At 50.2% G+C, this 20,004-nt stretch overlaps 2 protein-coding genes across 4 annotated transcripts in view; one reads left to right on the forward strand and one right to left on the reverse strand.

Annotated features, from left to right (window-relative positions):
* Window positions 1–268: 268 nt before the first annotated feature.
* On the reverse strand, window positions 269–10,084 carry SSRP1 (structure specific recognition protein 1). 3 transcript variants are annotated; one of them, XM_063093120.1, is made up of 17 exons: window positions 9,944–10,084; window positions 9,279–9,371; window positions 8,640–8,825; window positions 7,907–8,012; window positions 7,420–7,610; window positions 7,085–7,315; window positions 6,843–6,946; window positions 6,613–6,741; window positions 6,129–6,350; window positions 5,311–5,383; window positions 4,690–4,903; window positions 4,567–4,612; window positions 3,032–3,161; window positions 2,004–2,174; window positions 1,728–1,816; window positions 987–1,173; window positions 269–765 (listed from the first exon to the last, which is right to left on the reverse strand). In XM_063093120.1, the coding sequence occupies exons 2-17, from the start codon at window positions 9,330–9,332 to the stop codon at window positions 694–696; spliced, it is 2,205 nt and encodes a 734-aa protein (XP_062949190.1). In that variant the 5' UTR covers window positions 9,333–9,371; window positions 9,944–10,084; the 3' UTR covers window positions 269–693. The 3 variants fall into 3 exon arrangements, with proteins under 3 accessions (XP_062949190.1, XP_062949191.1, XP_062949189.1); XM_063093121.1 differs by having other exon boundaries at window positions 4,765–4,903; window positions 9,279–9,451; XM_063093119.1 differs by having other exon boundaries at window positions 9,279–9,451.
* A 1,907-nt stretch (window positions 10,085–11,991) lies between these two features.
* Window positions 11,992–20,004, forward strand: part of P2RX3 (purinergic receptor P2X 3) — a 35,665-nt gene continuing 27,652 nt past the window's right edge. Inside the window, exons 1-3 of the mRNA XM_063095512.1 lie at window positions 11,992–12,110; window positions 19,248–19,383; window positions 19,823–19,894. Of these exons, the coding sequence (XP_062951582.1) occupies window positions 11,992–12,110; window positions 19,248–19,383; window positions 19,823–19,894 (327 nt within the window). The remainder of the gene's footprint in view (window positions 12,111–19,247; window positions 19,384–19,822; window positions 19,895–20,004) is intronic.

Genomic DNA, 20,004 nt, shown 5'->3' on the forward strand with positions numbered 1-20,004 from the left:
AGCTGCCTCCCCTTGGCTCGGCTAATGGAGCAGAACTGTGAGAGAGACTTCCTAATCAGATCAGCTCTCGTTTTAAGCTCTCAGGTGGCCCAGCCGGCAGAAGAGGGTGAAAACCGATGCTTGTCCAGTCGGGAACAGAACAGGATGTACCTGGAGACTTGCTTCCCAGCTGGCCAGGAGGGCCCTGCCCAGTCAGGAAGGAATGGTAAACACCTCCGGGAAAAGTAAGATCAATACAGTAGGGCTAAAAAGAAGGCATAAGACATGGTTTCCAAAGTCAGTTCCCTTTATTAAATGTTGATTTTTCACAGACCAGAAATACAAAATAAAGGTAGAAATAGGCCCCAGTTAGGAGCTACAAGCCTGACCTCACATGACCCCTGCTGCAGCAACTTGACCAAGACAAGAAGCAGCTATATCCCTAATGTCGGGAAAGTAGGATGAGGACTTGAATCCTACACTGCCCTGCCTCCCACCCAGTCTCTCCCCAAATAACAAAAGGCCATCCTTGTGAAGCTGCAGAGTTAAGATGCCTCCCCCACTGTCCCAGTGAAGTGCAAACCACCAGGACAGCTTGTTCAGATGGCACAGAATCCAAGGACTACAAGTCATATAAGGAGAAACTGGTACCAAAACATGGGCGGGAAGCCTAGGCGTGTGACAAGGCAAGCACAAGAAGAATCTTCCTCCTCTCTACTCATCAGATCCTGATGCCGAGTCCTCTGAGCTGGGGGGAGTACTGGCTAGTTCCTCTTCTTCAGAGTCCTGAAAGCCAAAGGTCTCTTAAGAGGAAAGGTGTAGAGTCCTGGTTGCCCTCCCAGCCACTTTTCAGTGGAGAAAGGCCCCCAATTCCCTACCACCCTTCCTACAACTCCACTCCAACTCGTTACTCTTATAGACCAACCACAACCCCTGGCCCAGGAACACAACCCCACAGACACACCCATCACCCTTCCCAGCCCCAAGCCCCCACATTCCTGCCGCACCTCACTCCGTCTCCTTTTCTTTTTGCTCTTGTTCTCTCCTGAAGAGCTCTCATCACTGGACACAAACTCCTTGCTCTTGAAGCTCTCACTTAGCTGCCTTGGTGACAACTTGGATGATGAGCTCCTAGAGGGCGTTGATTTCTTTTCCATCTTTACCTTTACTTTCTTCTTCTTCTTTGATTTGTCCCTGTATCAGCGAGAGGGGAAAGGAACTAGGCCTTCAGGTTCCCCACCTTCAGCACCGAAGCCCAACTTCTCCAAGCTTGAACAAGGCCTCTCCCAATCCCAGCCAAGCTGCCCATTTCCCTCTATAAATAAAGTCAGCAGTGTCAGTGCCTCAAGGGAAAGTATCCTAAGTGAATATGCCAGAAGAATCAGGGGCCACTGGCTAAAGCAACCCCATATGCAAAAAAACTTATTTGATATTTCTTGCTTAGCTTTAAAAATTCATGTGAATTTTATATTATGCTCCATAATAATCATTTTTTTTAATCACCCTATACCTTCAAATAAAATGGACCCTCCAGGAAAATGGGCCATGTTTATCCAGTGATCTGAATTCCCTATCACATCACCCATACTTGGGCAATGGCTTACCCAGATTTGAGAAGCACTGCTCTACTCAAAAAGCATATCTACTATCTTTAACACCCCAATTCCCAATTTTGACCTGCAAAAAAAAAAAAAAAAAAAAATCTACCAAAAAAGTAGTTATTGGGCCATACTGTTCCTAATACTCACCTCTTAGAAGACTCGCCTCGGCCCCCTTCATATTCTTTCATGGCTTTTTCATATTCCCTCCTGGCATCTTCAGCCTTGCGATCCCACTCCTGTCTCACACACAGAAAAAACAGAGCAAAGATTAAGACTTCTTCCCTGATGCAGGTGAAATCTACACAATAAAGTTCCACCAATGGCTCACCTTGCCCCTCTACCAGTAACAAGACTCCCCACCCCAACAAAGCCCCGCTCGCCAGCCTTGGACATTCACCACCCCTTCCTTCTGCTGCTCCTCACCTCTTTCTTCTCTTTGGACATTCCCTTCCAGATCTCGCCTGCCTTCTTGGAAAGATCCGTGATGCTGATGCCAGGATGATCTGACTTGATCTTCTCTCGGCTGGCATTAAGCCACAGCATGTATGCAGACATGGGTCTCTTGGGGGCATTGGGGTCTCTACCCTTCTTCACCTGCATAAAACAGAACCCAAATTCCTTCAGCCATCTATTCCCCACAGACCCCTCACATTCTCCCCAAGAAAATATTTGCATGACCTAATGAGGAAAAAATGGAAAAAGACTAAAAAGCATTAGACTAGACTGAGAACTCCTTAAGGGCAGAGATCCCCTCCTCAACCCATTGCCTAGCTCACTAGGGTTCCCCTTTCCTCTGGGCTCCTGGGACAGAAGAAGCCTGTCTCCTAATTCACACCTTCTATAAGCTAATTACCTCAGGACCAGAGAGAAAAACTTCCAAGAAAATACCTGCTGTGGGTTAAATTGTGTCCCCCAAAGTCCATGTATTAGAAACTTGACCCCCACTGTGACAGTATTAAGAGGGTGGGAAATCCTACTATGGCAACTGAAAGGTGGGGCCTTGAAGAGGTGATCAGATTGTGATGACTATGCCCTTAGTAAATAGATTAATAAACTGATGGCTTAAGGGTGTCATGGGCGTGGTTCTGCTGGCTTTAAAAGGAGAGTGCATGAGTCTCTCTGCTCTGCCATCCACCACGTGATACCAAGTCACTGAATAGAGTCACCAACAAAAACAAAGTCCCCACTAGAAATGTTCTCTGGACTTTGGACCTCCCAGCCTCTGAAACTAGAAGCAATGAATATGGTTTCTTTACAAATTACTCAGTTTCAGGTATTTTTGTTAATAGCAAGGGAAATGGACTAATACAATACTCCTCAAGGCCATAATCATGGGCTACCAAAAGCATCTCCAGGAAGACCAATCAACAGGTCCTACTGGGTGGTGGACAGGAGAAGGTAGTGAGAATGGATTCCTCCCCCACAACACCCACCCATCCAGGAGTCTGTACCTCCACAGGCTTCTTGCGGCTCTTGCGATCCTTGGCCATCCTGGCCTTTTTGAGCTGTTTCCGCTTCTTCTCATCACGGTCACTGTCACCCTCATTACTGGAGGAGCTGGCAGAGGCGTTGCTGTCAAACCTGCCAGAGAGTGGGGCTTAGACTCAGGGAGGAAGAACAGGACCCCATGGCCTCAGGACAGGAGGAAAACAAATCCAAAGATAACTTTGCACCCAGAAAGGGGCATGGAAGGAAGACTAAAGGACAGCCTCCACCACCAATCCCCCCTCCATACCCAGCCACAGCAATGAGTTATGTGTTGAATCAATCCACGAAAAACAAATGAACCAACGGGTTCGGCTGCTCTCCTTGGTCATGGCCAAACCCAGGTCCTGCTCCATCCCCATGCCCCCAAGGATAGAAACACTGTCTCATTCTTGCCCAGAACATGCCCCAGTCCACTTCACCACTTCCTCTGGGTCAATCACCCTACTCTACCCTATAGTCTTTTCTGATAGAGACAATTAGTTGCTATCAGAAGTGAGGAAACCTAATTTCTGTCCAACCTGGTGCACACCCATGTAATTGGCAGTCCTGTAGGATACACGTGAAGCTCCTCAAAGAGTGCAACTACCTCATGCTTGTACACTGTTGACCAGTTTTCAAGGCACTTTCACAAGCATTTGCTCACGAACCTTTATAAGCATGTGACAAGCAGAACTAGCGGCATCCGGTTGAGTGCTTCCGGTTTTTTGTTTTGATTTGCTGCTCAATATTCGTTCCCAATCCTTCTGGATTAAGAGAAACCCAATTTTCTGCTGGGAACAATCTTACTCCCACTCAGGAGGGACTCACCCCCACCTGCAGGCTGTAAAGGTGGGCACATGGCCTCATTCTGTCCCTGCATATCCTAATCACCCAGGCTCAGGAAAGGGCAGGTAACCACGCTGTTCACTGAAAAAAGAGGCACTTCTGGGTGTTAAATCAATAGGATTAAACCTGCCCCGAGTTTCTGAGGGTCATTTAGCACCGCATGGAGCAAACCTATCTAAAAATAAGGAAACCAGAAGCAAGAAATAGAATGATTCCACACAACTTTTGAGTACTTGGATCCAATAGTGAATGAAGCCAATTCTATCCCCAGACTCTCCAGTTACCAGAACTTACAAAATTCCCATTTATGCTAAAGTCAGTTTGAGTCACATTTCTGACACTGGCAATCAGGACTCTTAACCAACTCTGCAGGGGGTACCAATGCCATTTACAGGTGAGCAAACAGATTCAAGGACTTACCCAAGGACTCCCAGCAAGTGCGTGGGCAAGCACGGGCTCTCATTCCCCTTCTCTCCCCACTACACTTTTCTGGCTTCAAAACATGCCTCGCATTCATAAAGCCCCTGACAATTTTCATGTATCACCTCATTGGAGGGTCAAATCCCACCCTGGGACAGTGGCTAATGCTGGAACATGAGAAATGTCCAGAAATCATCTGGTCCCTTAAGCTAACAGGCTATCCTCATCCCCATGAGACACAACCAAAACTCACTCTTCTGCCACATCTTCCTCCTCTTCACCTGGGTTGAATGACTCATCTGAAAAAGGACACAGAATACATCAGCTTCTGCCCCTATGGAAATCCCAACCCCTTACCCACACACCGAGCTCTGACCCCCGGGTGAGTCCAGCCCAGGACTCAGGAAGGAAAGTCTGGCTGCCCTCGTGCCCAGCACTGAGGCTAGCCCACCAGTTTCTTCTCCTGAGTCATCACTGCTGTCGTTGGCATTCTCTTCCCGGATCTTGCCCTCCTCTTTCATCCTCTCCAAGTAGGCATCATGCTGATCTTCATCAGAGTCAACATAGTCATCGTAGCTTGGGTTCATGCCCTAGCCAGGGAAGAAACCAAACTGAGGGCCAAGTCGTCCTCAAGCCAGAATCCCTGCACTCAAAAGCACTCCCCCATGCCTGTAAATTCAGAGCAACAGCTCCCAGAAGACCCTGGGGCTGGACTGTCCACACACAGCCAATGTGCAGGGCCTATGCCCAGGTACTGCCAGCCAACTAGGTTAGTCCAAGCCCCTCCCTCTCCCGGCTCCACTCCTGAGGCACTGCATAGACTGAGCTAAGCTCATGCGGAGGAAACCTGCACCAGGAGGGGGAAAGGGTCACACGCACCTCTTTTTTCTATAAGGGTAAGAAGAGAAGAGAGTGAAAAAGAAGCTGGAAAAATCTCTGCCCCTTTCTCCCCATACAGAAAGAACAGGAGAGGCTCATTCTTCCCACACAGAGGTACCTCTTTCAATCCTCGGTTTTTGATGTTGAGCTTTTTTACGTTGACAAAATCAAACAGCTTCCCATACTCCTCCCTGTGAGGGGAGATGCACCATGTTACCAGACAGGTCGGGCCACTGCAGGGGTGGACTAAAGATGTTCTAATACCCATGGGCCAGGGTAGACTGTGGGGCTTAGAGCTCTTGACCACACTATCCAACCCAACAGCTCAGAGATCCCCAGAGGACAGCAATAAGGAAGAGTCAGGCATTAGTCTTGAAAAAGGAACCTGCACGGATCTGAAGAATTCTGGGGAAGAAAAGCCAGGGGGAATGGGTACCTCTTTACCAAGTATGCACAGACCAGGCTAAGAATGTTGGGGGAGGGAATGTTTTCACCCTCTTACTGGACTGTATTTCATACTTCACTGGGTTATTATGACAATTAAACATAAAGTCGTTTGTAAAAGGTTTTATGCCACAGTGAGCACTCAATAAACAACTGCTGTGCTCTTGGGCACAAAGCTCATTCCAAGAAAGAAAGAGACAGCATTTCCATTACAGGGAAACGAAGGAGAAAAATGGCTAGTACCAAACACACGCAGCTTTCATAATATGGAAAATAACCTTTTTTAAGAACTGAAAGAAAGTAATGGGGAGGCTTCCAATGTCTGACCATTCCCGGAAGAAGGATCAAATCCCAGTGAAGTGAAAGAAAAATTCTGCTCAAAGTTTGAAAAGTCAGAGTCACAGGCTTGGAGAGGGCCCCAGGCCATGCCAGGCTTCCTGGATGCTGGGTCAGAACAAGAAAGCCCAGGAAGTGACTAGTGGAAGCTTTTACCTCTCAATGCTGCTGAAGGTGTACTGAGTGCCCTGCTTGGTCTCAATTTCAAAGTCAAAGGAGCGAGTGGTGGTGGTGCCACGGGCAAAGTTGACAAAGGAGATCTCATCGAAGCGGATGTGCACGGGTGGCTTGTGAACATAGATGAAGCCCCGCTCCAGTGGGTACAGCAGTCCCGAGCTTGCCTTGTAGGAGCAGGTAATGCACTGGGCCCCCGAGTGCCTGACAGAGGGTACAGGGAGCCTGCTCAGTGCCAACCTCAGCAGAGCCAAAGGGCACATCTAACAGCAGCGACACATTTGTGCTCAGGCCTTCAACCAAGTAAAATCCACTAAGCTGCTCTGATGGAGGTACTGACACCCATCATGGCCCAAAGTCCCATCCAGGCCTCTAACAGGCTGCATTCCCCTCTCAAGAGGGGTTTACCAAAGAGTCACAACATATCACATCCAGACTGGCCCGGACCCCAGGCCTGTACTCTCACCCTTGGAAGTTGCCTGGGACTGTGATCTTGCGGTTCACCAGTGCTTTCATGACCCGGCTGACCATCTCATAGAGCGATCCTGACATGTTCTTGGTAAGCCGCCCCTCAAAGCGCTTCTCCACCTCTTCCCTACAAACAGAACAAGATGAGATCATAAGCCCCTGCATTCTAATGGCACACCTGTCTCCTGCCTGGATAGTGGCGGAAAACGAGTCCACGTAGATACTCACTCATTCATGTTGAGAGTCAAGGAGATGTCCTCGTCCTTGGAGAAGAGGAGGATCAGGAAGTGGTAACGGGTCTGGCCCTGCTTGATAGGGGGATCCAGGCTGATCTGGTAAGAAAGAGCAGACAAGGGTAAGCGCCAGTTGATGCTCCACAAGGACTTGTGATTAACCAGTCTAGAACTCTGAAAACCAGGATTATCCACCACCCCACATCTCACTCCCCCACCCCCGTGGTTTCTGCTTACCACAAAGAACATCTGGCGCTGATCCTTGTGGGGCAGCAAAAAGAGACGCAGTACCGTGGTGTAGGGGATCTTGTAGTCAAAGGTCTTGCCATGTAGATGCAGAAAGGTGGGGTAGATCCGAATGTCGTAACGACCGCGGGGAGTCAGACATTGCAGCTCCCGGAAGATGCAGATGGCATCTCCAGTAGCCTGGATTACATCCGCCTTTGACAGCACATTCTGGGCAAAGGCCTGCAAAAGCACACACTGGTAATCAGGCAGCAGGCCCCTGCTCCCAGGCCAGCCAAGGCCTGCTCAGCAACACTTGCTCCGAAGGCGACCAGGGGAGGCCTCACCTCAACTGGGTCCACACCATCCTCCTGGGTGGGAGGGACGTAGAAGCGCACCTCCATGAGAGAGACCTCTGCGTCATCATTCTGGTGGAATTCCAGTGTCACCTCATTTTTGCCTGTGGTGCACTGGGACACATTGCTGAGGGGTATTTCAAAGACCGGCTGGTCACCAATGTCAAAGGAAAGCAACTGCCCTGTGAGGAAAGAGCTTATCAAGCCACAGGCTCCTCCCCTGGAGTCTGCATAAACAATGTTTCTACCAAACTGTAAGTTCCATGAGGACAGTGTACTGGGTCTATTTTGTTCACATTGTACCCCCAATACCAGGAGTAGTGCCTGATACACTGTAGGTGGTCAATAAATACGTGATGAACATATGAACTAATAGGAAACCAGAGACAGTAGCAGAGGGAAGAGACCAAAACAAGTTAAAGGCTGAAACCCTTCATCCCACCTTGTCCCCCAAACCTTAATCTTCCCAAGAACTCACCACCGAACTTCACTGTCCCCCAGTTCCAGCCCTTCACACACAAGTCCTTCTCCATTAGTTCAAGTCGATAGTGAGTTTTGAAGAAATCAGAGAGTTTCTCAAACTCCTATAGGTGGGGGGAGAAAGCGCAATCCCAGTAAACCCTGGTGGCCTTAACACAGTCTTGAATGGACCGGGATTATCTATTTCTGAGACACTCTTTCTCAGAATCCATGCTGACTGAGCATCTCAACTCTAAAACCATTTAACAGATTGTTGAAAGAGGCTGCTTCTGAGAACTGGATCTCAGGCTAGGGAAGGAGTAAAGTAAGAAAAAATGTTGCTGGTTATAGTCCTGACAGTGCTATCTGACCTTATGTACTTTGTACAGGTACTGCTCTAACGAAAGTGGAAATTAATATCAAGTAAAGTCTTTCACTCGAATGGTTCAAAATGAAAAAACAAAACCCAAACTAAAGCACCAAGCTAAGAAGCTGAAGCTGGATAAAAGCAACAGGTCGAAACCGCCATCTAAACCAAGAGAGTAAAAATCTTCTGGAGTCAAGGCACAAAGAAACTCACGAGACTGACACTCAAAGCTGAACACTGACTGCTTAAGGGCCTCAATGGCCCTGCTCTAAGGAACCCGAACTGGCAATTACATGGTTGTTAGAGGAAAGAACCCCAACTCTTTCTAGAAGATAAAAAATAAGATGGTGCACTAAAAAGGGGGCTATGGCAACAGGAGTCTCACCGATTCTCGGAAGCCATCATACTTGTAGACATGGCCATTCTTCGTGAGCAGTTTAAGTCCATGGCCCAGAGCTACGCGGCGCCAGATGCCTTCTGTCAACTCCCCAGCCTGGATGTTGTCCACTTTGCCCGTCTTGCTATTCTTGAAGATGATGCCCTGGCGGCTCAACCTCAGCCGACCATCATTCTGTCAAAAAAGCAGGCCCAGATGCACGGGTACAGTACACAGTGTGTACTGGGTACGGTTCAACCCAGCACCCATTCTGGTTGTTAGTGGGCTGGGCAGATTATCAATGCAGAAGCAACAGATGAGGAGATGAGGGCCAGTAAGAAAAGACAAGTGGCCAAGAAGTCTGGATTCTAAACCCAGCTCTGGCATCCAGAACGTCTGCAGGTCCTCAGTTTCCTCATTTGGAACATAGGGATTTGGGTACTGAACAGGATATACGGTCCCTTCAAACTCTTGGGACTCTCTCGCAGTCCTGTACTGACTTTTGTTGGGGGAAACACCAGGCACACATTATACTGAACTTTCCCTTTCCAAAGTAGTAACATCATCAAAGTAAGCTCTTGTTAATGGGCAAAAACTCTACCCTCCTTCCCTCACTCCACCTGTACTAAAAGCCCAAGCCCTTCTCACCATGGAGCCTTTCACCTCCTGATACACGTCGTTGAACTCCAGTGTCTCTGCCATCTTGACCGGCCCGTGTTGGTCTAGGCACAGAGCCCTAGGCTGCACAAGGGAAACCGAATAAACTGGGAGCTGGGCCCCAACTCCTGGGTGGCTGTACAGATGTTCAGTAGGTTGGGAATCTGAATTCAAGAAGGAGTCAGATAAGCATGAAGACAACACCGCACTCTGCTCAGGATGGAGCTAGGTGGCAACCCCTGGCTGCTCCTGAGATGTCTCACGATCTCCTCTGCCTGGGAACGCACAAGCACGCTCTGCAGTGCTCCAGGGGACGGGCCCAGGCCCGGCTGGAGACCCGGGCCTGGCGTAGCGCTTACACCCTAACCAGACACCCGCTCTGGGAGCTGCACCAGGAGCCATGGCAACGACCAGCGGAGTCCCAGGGCCTGGCCGGAGCCCGCACCTCGCTCGACCCACGCCCCGACTCAGTTCAGAGTGCAGGGTTCCCCTCCAGCCCTCCCACCACGCCGCGGCCCCAGACCCACGGTTCTCCCCTCTCCCTACAATGGATTCGCCCGCTCCCCGCTGATTCGAACGCGGAACGGCCCATCTCGAAAGCTCAGCGGGGGAGCGGGACCCGTGTCCTCCTGGGGCTGGGGACGGCGACCACACACCTCCTCAAGCTGCAACCTCGCGACGGCCCGGGCGCGGGCGGTGGGCGCGTAGGGGGACGCGGGGGACGGGGCGGGGACGCGGGAGATGGGGGCACGCCGGGGAAGCTTTTCCCGCGTGCGCGGCCCCGCGGCCCGCCACCGGAAGCCTCACACAGACCGTAGAGAAGAGAAGCTGGCTAGAGAGACGCGTGCCCGGCCCACCGAGGAGACTGTCACATAGAGCGTCGGCCACTGTGGAGGACCTGAGGGACGGGCGGGTAGTAGCGGTCGAGTCCCTCCCGGACGGAGCCTGACTAGAAAATGGGAGTGTGCAAGGCCCTCTGGAAAGTCACAGACCCTTCTTCAGTGGAGACTCGATTCTCAAGGGAAATGGTGCAGTTTTATTTCATCGGACTTTCTACAGGGGTGTGTGTTGGTGTGCGTGGTAAGAATGCGTGTCCCCCTCTCCTGCAAAATAGTTTGTGGCGTGGGAAGGAGTCTGTGAGACAAGAAGAGAAATATTTAAAGAGTTGTGGAGAGAAATAACCCCTCCCACTGGCTGCAAGACAAAGCTGGTGTTTGGTGTCACTGACTGTACTGCTCTCTAGCTGTACCCTGCCAAGTGGGATTGGAGACTTTTTGAAATGGGTTCCCTGCCTACACCCAAAATCTTCACATCCATAACCGCAATTGATGGCTCCTTAGAAGAGGCTAGCAAATGGTACTATCGAGTTCGAGTGCTGGTGTCAGATTCACCTCGGAGCCAGAACTGATTTGAAACCACATGATCCCGGAATTGTGGAAGCCAAGCCCCTTCATATAGTGCCAGGGTGCGTCTTGCAAATTCAGAGTCCAGACCTGAAAGAGATGTTTGAATTTATCTGCTCCAACCTCCTTTTGCAGATGGGAAAACTGAGGCCCAAAGAGAAGTTGCCCAGGGTCTCAGTGAGTTGGCAGCAAAGCTGGAGACGAACCCTGATCTCCTTAACACCAGTCCCATTCTCTTCTGTTATGATCATAGTGACTCTGTGTTCAGAATGATGATTCATAAAATGTGTGCCGAATAAAGACATTAGAGCAGAAACTTTAAACTCAAGATTTTCCTGATAATCGTTACACCGGCTTGCTAACTCAATTCTGGGAAAGAGAGACAATAGAAATGCATTATTGCCCCCCTGAACTCATGTCTTTAACCTCCAAGTAGTGGCTATTCTGGTACTATGTAGCAATATAAATTTAATTGGATTTAATAAATATGTATTGAGGACCTATTATTAATCCAGTACACTTCTAGAATTTAAGGAAACTAGTGAACAAGATGAAAATAGCCCCAGACTTTCAGGAGGACATAATCTAACTAATAATTCATATAACTAAACTGACAATAAAAAAAAAAGTGATAACTGCTATGCTACAGGTAGAGCTTCAGCCAATGCCAACTGGAGTTAGAAATACGTAACTCTTTATTCACCCCCTCCCAGGAGACCTAGGGGGTCAAAGGACCCCCTCTCCCTGACCCACGCTATCGGAGGCAACTCAGGAAGGATTGCAGAGTTAGGCAGACACTCGGGAGTGAAGGGGGTAGTGAGCTCAGGCAGGCTATTAGGGACTGGGGGATGGGGCTTTGCAAGGGGCTTTAGAGAGAGCATGAAGCAGCTGGTGAGCTGGAACGAGGATGCAGCATAAAAGAATGAAACAGAACCGGTAACAGAGTGCAGATAAAACATGAGTCCCAGAGGGCCCTGGCCAGCTGCATCCCAGGCAATCAGGAGCCCAGGATTGGAGACCCCACCCCTGCTGTGACATCACAGGGGAGTAGGGTGGAGACGAATAAAAAGGGGGGTGCTCCCTCCCTGGCCCTGGACTCTTGGCAGCCAGAGTGTCAAGAGTAGAGAGAGCCTGGGCACTGCGCTAGGGTTGCCTGGCTTAAAGGAACAGGCTACCCATCCGTGCAGCCCCTCTAAGCTGCCCCCTTCAGGCTTTGAACTCTGTCTTCCTATCCTGAAGACCTCTCTCTCCTGAGGCTGCCATTAGGCCCCTTCTGAGTGGCACCTGAGCACTCTCTCAGCATGAACTGCATATCAGACTTCTTCACCTACGAGACCACCAAGTCGGTGGTTGTGAAGAGCTGGACCATTGGGATCATCAACCGAGTAGTTCAGCTTCTGATCATCTCCTACTTTGTGGGGTGAGTCTGTGGCCCTTCAGGTCCTAGGAAGGGAGGGCTGCCCCATGTCCTGTCATCCCCCTCCTCCCCTCAGTGCTATCCCCCAGCTTCCTGAGCTTCTCTTCCCTTGGGGGAAACACTGTCTTCTGTGAAGCCACATCTTAAGGACTGGCTTCTGCCACCCCCACCCAGGATCTAGCCCCCAGATGAAATCTTTTTCCCAGTAAATCCCCCGGAGTTGGAGAGTGGTTTCTAGACACACGCTCTGAGGAGTGGGGTCCTTGCCCTGGCACTGCCCTCTACCAGGAGAGGTCCCAGGTGATCCATCTCCACTCTCCCTTCTCCCATCCTACCCCGCTTTTTCCCATTCCCCTCAGTCAACTCCTCAGGGTCTCAAAAAGACAATGGAGTACAGGAAGGGGGAAGGGAGGGCACTGAAATAGGAGAGGTGGTGACAGGTCGATCAGGTTGATGCGGGGTGGGAAGGAGAGAACTGGATCTGCTTTAGAATGAGGAATTCCCTCCTGGCACGGCAAGATGGTTCAAGAGCTTGGAAAGGGATGAAGCCCTTGCTCTTGGAGGGTAGCCCAAAGGTGGGAAATGCCGCTTGAGGTGGGAGAAACATAGGCACAAATAATACACTAGGGAAGAGTTGCTGGGGAGAAAAGTAGCTTTTCTGGACATAGTGCAGAGTCCCTCCCCAAGAATCCAGAAACGCTCCCCTTTGTCAAAAAGCAGAAATCCCCTACCTCCACCTGACCATGTCATATAACCCATGCTGGGAGTTGCTTAAGAGCCAGCAAGGTCCAAACCCCTCCTGTCAGCCCCCACCTCTTGGAGGCACACACCTATACACGCACACACACACAAAGGACCATGGAGCAGAAAATGGCTGGGGGGAAATGCAGGTTCTGTCCTTCCTGGGGTCATTTCCACACACTGATGGGCACCAGGAAATACAGGCAGACGGCTTGAGGTTTCCTTTCCTGGTGCACGGGTCTCTAGTCTCAGGTGGTTCCTTGAGATGATGGGTTTGTGTGAGAGAGCAAGCCACTTACTGATCAACATGAGTTCATTCAAGCAAGTCAAAGGAGATGTCCTGTGTGCATGTGGGCTGGGGCTGCACAAGAGTAGGCCTGCTTGCCTGAAAGGTTGGAGCAGTGTGGGTGGGAGTTGGGTAGATGCAATCTTTAAGCCACTTTTTTGCTCTGCATGCTTGTCAAGAGCCAGTATGCAGATATGGTAACAAGGCTGTATATCCAGTGCTCTTTGTGGGGATATTAGAGAAGAGATTCAAGCTTTGGGGTATGACTAAATGGCCTTGAAGTTCCCTTCCAACATTGAGGCTTTGTGAGACATAATGTTTGCAAATGTCCTATGTCTGCATCTCCAGAGCTTGGCTCAAAGTTAGTTCCTAAATGTTGCATGTTCACATGTCTATTCAATGCTGTGATTGTTGATGGCCACAAAAATAGCATGTTGGTCGAGGTGAGTGCAAAAGCTGGCTCAGCACATTCCTGGCCTAGCCTGGCCTTGTTGGCTGAAGGTGGGAAATTAATGGAAGATAGAGATAGCCAGCTCCTGTACCAGCCCACCCAGCCCCCATTGTCCTTGTCTCTCCCTCATGATCAGATCAGATCCTCTAGTCCTCGAGGCTGGAGCCCAGTCTGCTGGAGCAAACATAAGAGGCTCTTTGGCGTCTTGATATCCAGTCCCATCCATCTACCAGCCTGACAGCTCCCCACGGAACAGCGCCTTCCAGTTACATCAGCGCACGCTACAGCCCAGCCCCCTGGCCTGGGCCCCATCTCTGTGTACACTAACCCATGTGCTATTGTGACTTCGTGAATCCATTGTCATTAATTTAGCAAAAATGTGTGGAGCATCTCTGCATGCCAGGCATTGTGCACTGAGGATAGAATGTCAGGCAAAAGCAGACAGGGTCCTCGCCTTTGTGGAGCTCACCGTATGAGTGAAGAGATGGACTTTAGTCCAATTGTCTCCACATGCAATTGTAAAATTTCAGCTGTGGCTCAGAGGGGCATGGTGCAAAGAGACCTGATACTCTGAAGGTGTTAGACCTGGTCAGGGAACCAAGGAAGGTTTTCTGGAGCCACATTCTGAAAGACAAGTAAGAGCAACCTAGGTGAAAGAAGGGTAGGCAGAGAAACCCGCCTCTGCAAAGGGAGAGAGCCTGGCAAATGGGCAGAGAAGAAGGTGGATGTGGCTGGAGGTAAGGCAGCGGAGGTGAGGCTGGTGCAAGATGGATGGGAACACAGACAGAGGCCAGACCTCAGACATCCTCAGCAAGCTTTCGATTTCACAGGAGAGGAATGAACGGGAATCGACTGAAACATTTTAACGTTTGTGTGTGTGTGTGTGTGTGTGTGTGTGTGTGTGTGTGTGTGTGTGTGTGTGTGTGTGATTCTGAGACTAGGAGAGACAGACATGATGAGATCCAAGTCAGGAAGGTCACCCTGGCTGATAAGCCAAGGGATTGGAGGGAGTAGGATCAGATGCAGGAAAACCTGTTACGAGGCGAGGCGTATGGTCACACAGAGAGAGATGACTGTGGCTTGGACTCAGTCGCATTTAAAAGGATTTTTAATGCTGTGGTGTTAACATTTAACTAACACCTGAATCTCTGCCCTATTATACCGGATAGACAGGATTCACAGCCTTATCCAGAACATGTGTATGGGGGGCAGTCATTTCTTATGCATTCACAGCCAGACACCCCTAATCTCTGCTCAGGCTTGTCTGTAGTTGGCACCACTCCAGCACCGATTTCCTTTACCCACCTCAAGTGCACAGAGAGGCCAGGATTTACCTGATTTTCTCACATCTTTTCTGGGCCAGGTGGTAATCCCCAGTCTTCTCTATGGGGTGGGACTTCCTAAGAGCCAATCCCCTTTCTGGACCCTACGGAGACCTGGGGAGGAAGTAGAAGGAAATCTCTGGGACCTGAATCCCTGCAAGCAAGCACTGGCTGGTGCTTGGCCTGAAGTGGACTTCTGGAGCCTTCCTCAGGAAGCTGTCTCCCTGCAAACCAGCGAGGAGTGTATTTCGCAGCCCTTCAATGCCCCATTTCTCAGAAGGGCTGCTGGTGGTTGAGGTGCGTCTGAGCCAGTCACAGGCTGGCTCCCCTTGCCCACTTCCTCCCCCATGCAAAGCCCAATCCACAAACTTACCACCTGCCCAGATGCCCCCTCTGGTTTATCACACTCAGCCTCATTTCAAACCTTATGCAGAAGTTCAATACGTAAAGCAGTTAGAAGGGAGGAGCTGCTCTGGTTTGAAGAGAAGGGCCTGGAACGCCACCTTCTTGGCCCCTCACCACATCCTATCAGCCCAGGGTAGCACCCTGAGATACCATGTCAGCACCCTAGGTGACAAAGATGGTGGGAAGACCTTTTGGGATCCCCCAGGTCCAGAGAGAGGAGTGACTGTCTCTTCTGCCTGCTTCTCCCCTCCCCAGCCCATGATGGGAGCTGTGGGATGTGGAGAACCTGGTTAGAAGCCTAGCCCTGACACCAGCTAGGAGTGGGGCCTTGGATGAGTTACTTTACATCTCTAAGTCTCCGTCCCTGTATTTGGAAGATGGGTTAAGGAATACCTCCTCCCAAGGAGCTATGGGGAGGGGGTAACGTATGTCAATTGCCTTGCCCGGGATGGTGACTCAGTAAGAGAAAGTAAATAGTATTTTTTCATAGACTCCCCATCATGCCTCCCCTTCCTTCTGCCTGCCTCACACCTTCCTAAGAGACCCCTCTCCTGCGACACACACAACACACGCTCTTCACACCCACTCCCTGGCTTCCTCCTTGACTCCCTGGGGGCAGATGGGAGGGTGCTGGGACGCTACTCTGGACTCCTTCCTGCACATTCCACCTGCCAAGGAGCTGCCACCCGCCTTCCGCTCTATAAATAATAAACTAGGAGTGCAAGAAAAAAAAATAAATCACAGCAGCAGAGTAAATGCCAAGAACTGAAGGCTCGGTCCTGCCCCATCTCCTAAGCTCTGGCCTCTAGTGACAGACTCACCCCTCTGTTCTGGAAATGAAGCATCCCCTTATTTCAAGCTGCCCTGATGACGTCTTCAGCCCCGCGGGGCCACTGAAATTCTTCTGCTTGTTATTTAACTCAGAGAGAAATTTCTAACGTGGCCTCTCCTCCCTGCCAGGTACAAGAAGGAGGCTTGAAGGCGGAGGAGAAGGAGGGAGATTGGTTAGTTGTTCCTCCGAGTCCTGGGCCCCTTGTCTAGAGACTTTCCTAAGCTAAGAGATGCTGTCCCTGGTGATGGAGTAGGGACCAGCAGGGCAAGCACCAAGGCCCAGTCCAGGGTCATCCAGCTATGCCCTGGACCTGAGCTGGGACACAGCTGGAGACACTATCGTGAGGTGGTCATGGGTGGTCTGGGGCAGACTACCTGATTTGGAACCCACATACCAGTTGTGTGACTTTGGGCAGGTTAGCACACAGTTTTGCTTTCCTCGTTTTCTCATTTGAGCCTCAGTTTCCTCGTTTATGACATGAAGGTAATAACAAAGCTGTCTCATGGGTAAGGATTCTTTGAAAATTCAACTTAGCATGCTATGTTGTTTATATGATAATAATAATCTGAACTCTGTTTCTCATCCACAAAAGTTCTTGGACTTTAAGAACAGGAGGAGGGGGCCTCAGAAGACCATTTTCTTAGATCAGCACTGAGAAATGTTTCTGTTCTGTGGCCAGGAACACTCGGGCTCCAGATGGGTGTGTTTAGATGGTGGCTTGCATTCTGGTGCATGGACAGCTGTGGCAATGGCCATCTTAGCTGGGAGCAGAGAGCCTGGGCCCGTGACCTCACTGCCTTCACTCTGGATGGCCCCAGGCCATGAGCCACCCGGTGCTTATTTGGATAACTTCACCGTTTCCTGTAACAGCAATACTCCTTTCGCTTCTGCTAGGACATAACATGGCAGATAAGATTCCTAGGCAAGGCATACTTCCTTGTGAGATCTTAATGAAACCCCTCCTCTCCCAGAAAAAGAAAAGTGCTAGCGGGTAAAGCAAACAGCACCACAGACTTTGCATAGGGGCATGGTGTTCCTAAGAGCGTTCTACAAGCATGCGGAGAACTCTTCACGGTGCTAATCAAGACGTAACCTGCTATAAGGCAGCAAGAATAAAACAAATAACAGATGTGGTGTCATTTGCCAGTGCTGTCTGTGACTCCACCCTTCCTCTCCCACTCAGGAAAGTTCAGAATTCAAGTGAGTGACACGGTAAAAAAATGATAAATATGTGAGGTGGTGGATATGTTCATTAGCTTGACATAAGCATTCCACAATGTATGCATATACTAAAACATTCACGTTGTATCCCATAAACATATGCAATTATTACTTGTCAGTTAAAAATAAAAATTAAAAAAAAAAAAAAAGAATTCAAGTGAGTGAGAGAAGCTCCGTTTTGGAGATAACTCCAAACCCTCTCACTGAAAGTTGAATGAGGAGCCACTTGTAAACATCAGCCTGTGTCTGCAGTAAACATCACTGTGGTTCCCAACCTACAAGTGACTGTGACTCCTGGCATGTTCTGGGAGCTGCTCTTTTTTGTATCTTCTAACAGTGGGGCACCCCAGAAGACATCCCATCCAAAGTCCCCCCAAGGAAGGAGTCTCCCCTCAGCAAACCTGGAAGGCGAGCATCAGGCTCTCCTGAGTCTTGCCAGGTGTGTGGCGCTCACCACCTCCCACAGCAGCAGCTCGTTCACAGACCACTTTCTGGTGGTTAGAAAGCTCCTGGGCTCAAAGTCCTCACCCGCCTCCTTATATACTGCTCGATCAGCCCACGTACTGCCTCTGCAGTTTCCCAGCCTGGGACTCCCACAGCTTTGTCTTCTCTGGGCTATACGGTCTCAAGTCCTTCCACTCACTTTCATCTGATGTGGTTTTCCACCCTTGGGCCACCCTGGTTAGATGCAGAACATAACCCTAACCCAGCATTTTCCACAAGTGCACTCCCTGATTCCTTGATATGTCACCAGTATTTCTCCAAACTGGCTTCCATGGTCAAGTAAGATTGGGAGACAGTGAGGTTAACAATATGTAACAGATGTATTTGTTTATTTGTTTGTTTATATTGCATATTTCTCTCCCGTGGAGAGATGGGTATGCTCGGCATTTTCCAAACATATTTGATGAGGTTTTCTCACCTATAGAATGGGGACAGTAACAGCTTCTACCTCCCAGTGTGCCACCAGGAGCAAATGGAAGGCTGGAAGGGTGGTATTATGTGAGGCCGGGAGTAGTGGCTTGAGCCTTGAGGGTTTCAAATGGAAAGGCAGCCACCTTAAAGGAATGCAGAAGAAAGAGTTGTCAGCAAGTGTTTGCAGGCCTTTCTTGCTGCTGGAGAAGATTGTGACAGTCTGCAGAGGCAGGTAGGGATGGACGAAGGGAAGTGGGGACTGCCTCACCCACGTGGTCCCATAATGGCTTAAAACTGCAGTGAAAGACTAGAACAGAGAAATGAACACTGGGTGGCAGCACAATGCAAGGAATAAGATGAGAGGCTTCTCTCCACACCCCACACCCCTGCCAACCTAATTCCAATTACCTGCCAGGTACAGGCTCAGGTGATGCCCCTCCCTTTCTCCTCTGTCCTTTTCATCTGACACTTGGACAGATGGAGACTGCCAAGCACTCAGCTCCCAAGGGCCTTCATTGATTTGTTTACTGAGCATCTACTGTGTGCCAGGCACTTGGGATACAGCCATGAGCAAAGATGGGATGCACAAGACCAGAGGACTGGAATCCTCTGCCCCTTCTCTCTCCTGGGTGCCTGCCAGAGAGGTGGCCTCCATCATCAGCAGGGAATGACTTTAAGCCATGCATTCTCAATGGGGCAATGTGGTCTCCAAGGGGATGAAAATTAGCTATTGGGGGTGGAGGGGTTAAAAAACCCACTCTTTTTAAGCACAAAGCACAAATAGGATTCTTGAGAGGGGATGGGGATAAAGGGGAAAAAGGTGGAAACAGTACTTCACCCTCTGGCACGGGCCTTCCCACTGCCAGGCACACCAGTGCCATCCCAATGTCGGCAGGAGGGAGACTTCTCACAGCCTCTATCTACTGGGCCTATGAACTCTCTCTCCATTCCTGCTCTCCTGCCCCAGGTGGGTTTTCTTGCACGAGAAGGCATACCAGGTGCGGGACACGGCCATTGAGTCCTCGGTGGTCACCAAGGTCAAGGGCTTTGGACGCTATGCCAACAGAGTCATGGACGTGTCTGATTACGTGACACCACCTCAGGTATGGTCCCCCTACCCCAGGATGGTGTGTGGGTGCCCAGACCTGGGCAAGTTGGAGGGGAGGGGGCAGGGCAAGGAGCATGGTTATGGAATTCCCAAACCAGAATCTGTGGTATCAATGATCCAGAGACCCTTTTCCCCAGCAGCTGACGGATGTGGGGGGAACTTGGGCCTTGTCCCCCGAGTACAGTGCTGGCCACCAGGAAAGCTAGTTCTCCAGGCTCTGCCACAACTTGCACTGCTACCAAGGGCAACACACAAAGGGAGCGAGAGAGTTGGAAAGATCTGGGTTGGGATCCCAGCTCTGCCCTTACTTTATTCACGCTGCAACCTTGGCCAAATCACTTAGCCTGAGCCTCCTCAGAACATCAGTGTCGGTCTGCAGAGCCTCACAGATTGGGACTGTTGCACTTTTTTCTCTCTCTCCTTGTCCTCTCAAGGGCACCTCTGTCTTCGTCATCATCACCAAGATGATCGTTACTGAAAACCAGATGCAAGGATCCTGTCCAGAGGTGAAAGGAGGGAGGGAGGCTGGATGGAGCAGGAGCAGGGTCGGGCCAGGGCAGGCATGGGTGAGAGCAGAGGCCCAAACTCTGGCCTTGGAGCTGTGACCCATCTCCTC

This window comes from Cynocephalus volans, chromosome 4, assembly GCF_027409185.1.
Source record: "Cynocephalus volans isolate mCynVol1 chromosome 4, mCynVol1.pri, whole genome shotgun sequence".
NCBI classification, from domain to species: domain Eukaryota; kingdom Metazoa; phylum Chordata; class Mammalia; order Dermoptera; family Cynocephalidae; genus Cynocephalus; species Cynocephalus volans.

Excerpts from the sequence above, each read along its gene's own strand:
- SSRP1 (XM_063093120.1), bottom strand. The coding sequence starts at position 9,332 with ATGGCAGAGACACTGGAGTTCAACGACGTGTATCAGGAGGTGAAAGGC. Across the intron at positions 7,316-7,419 it reads ATGGTGTGGACCCAGTTGAG|GCCTTTGCCCAGAATGTGCT; the intron begins GTGAGGCCTCCC and ends GTGCTTTTGCAG. Across the intron at positions 4,613-4,689 it reads TGGGCTGGACTCACCCGGGG|ATGAGTCATTCAACCCAGGT; the intron begins GTCAGAGCTCGG and ends GTCCTTTTTCAG.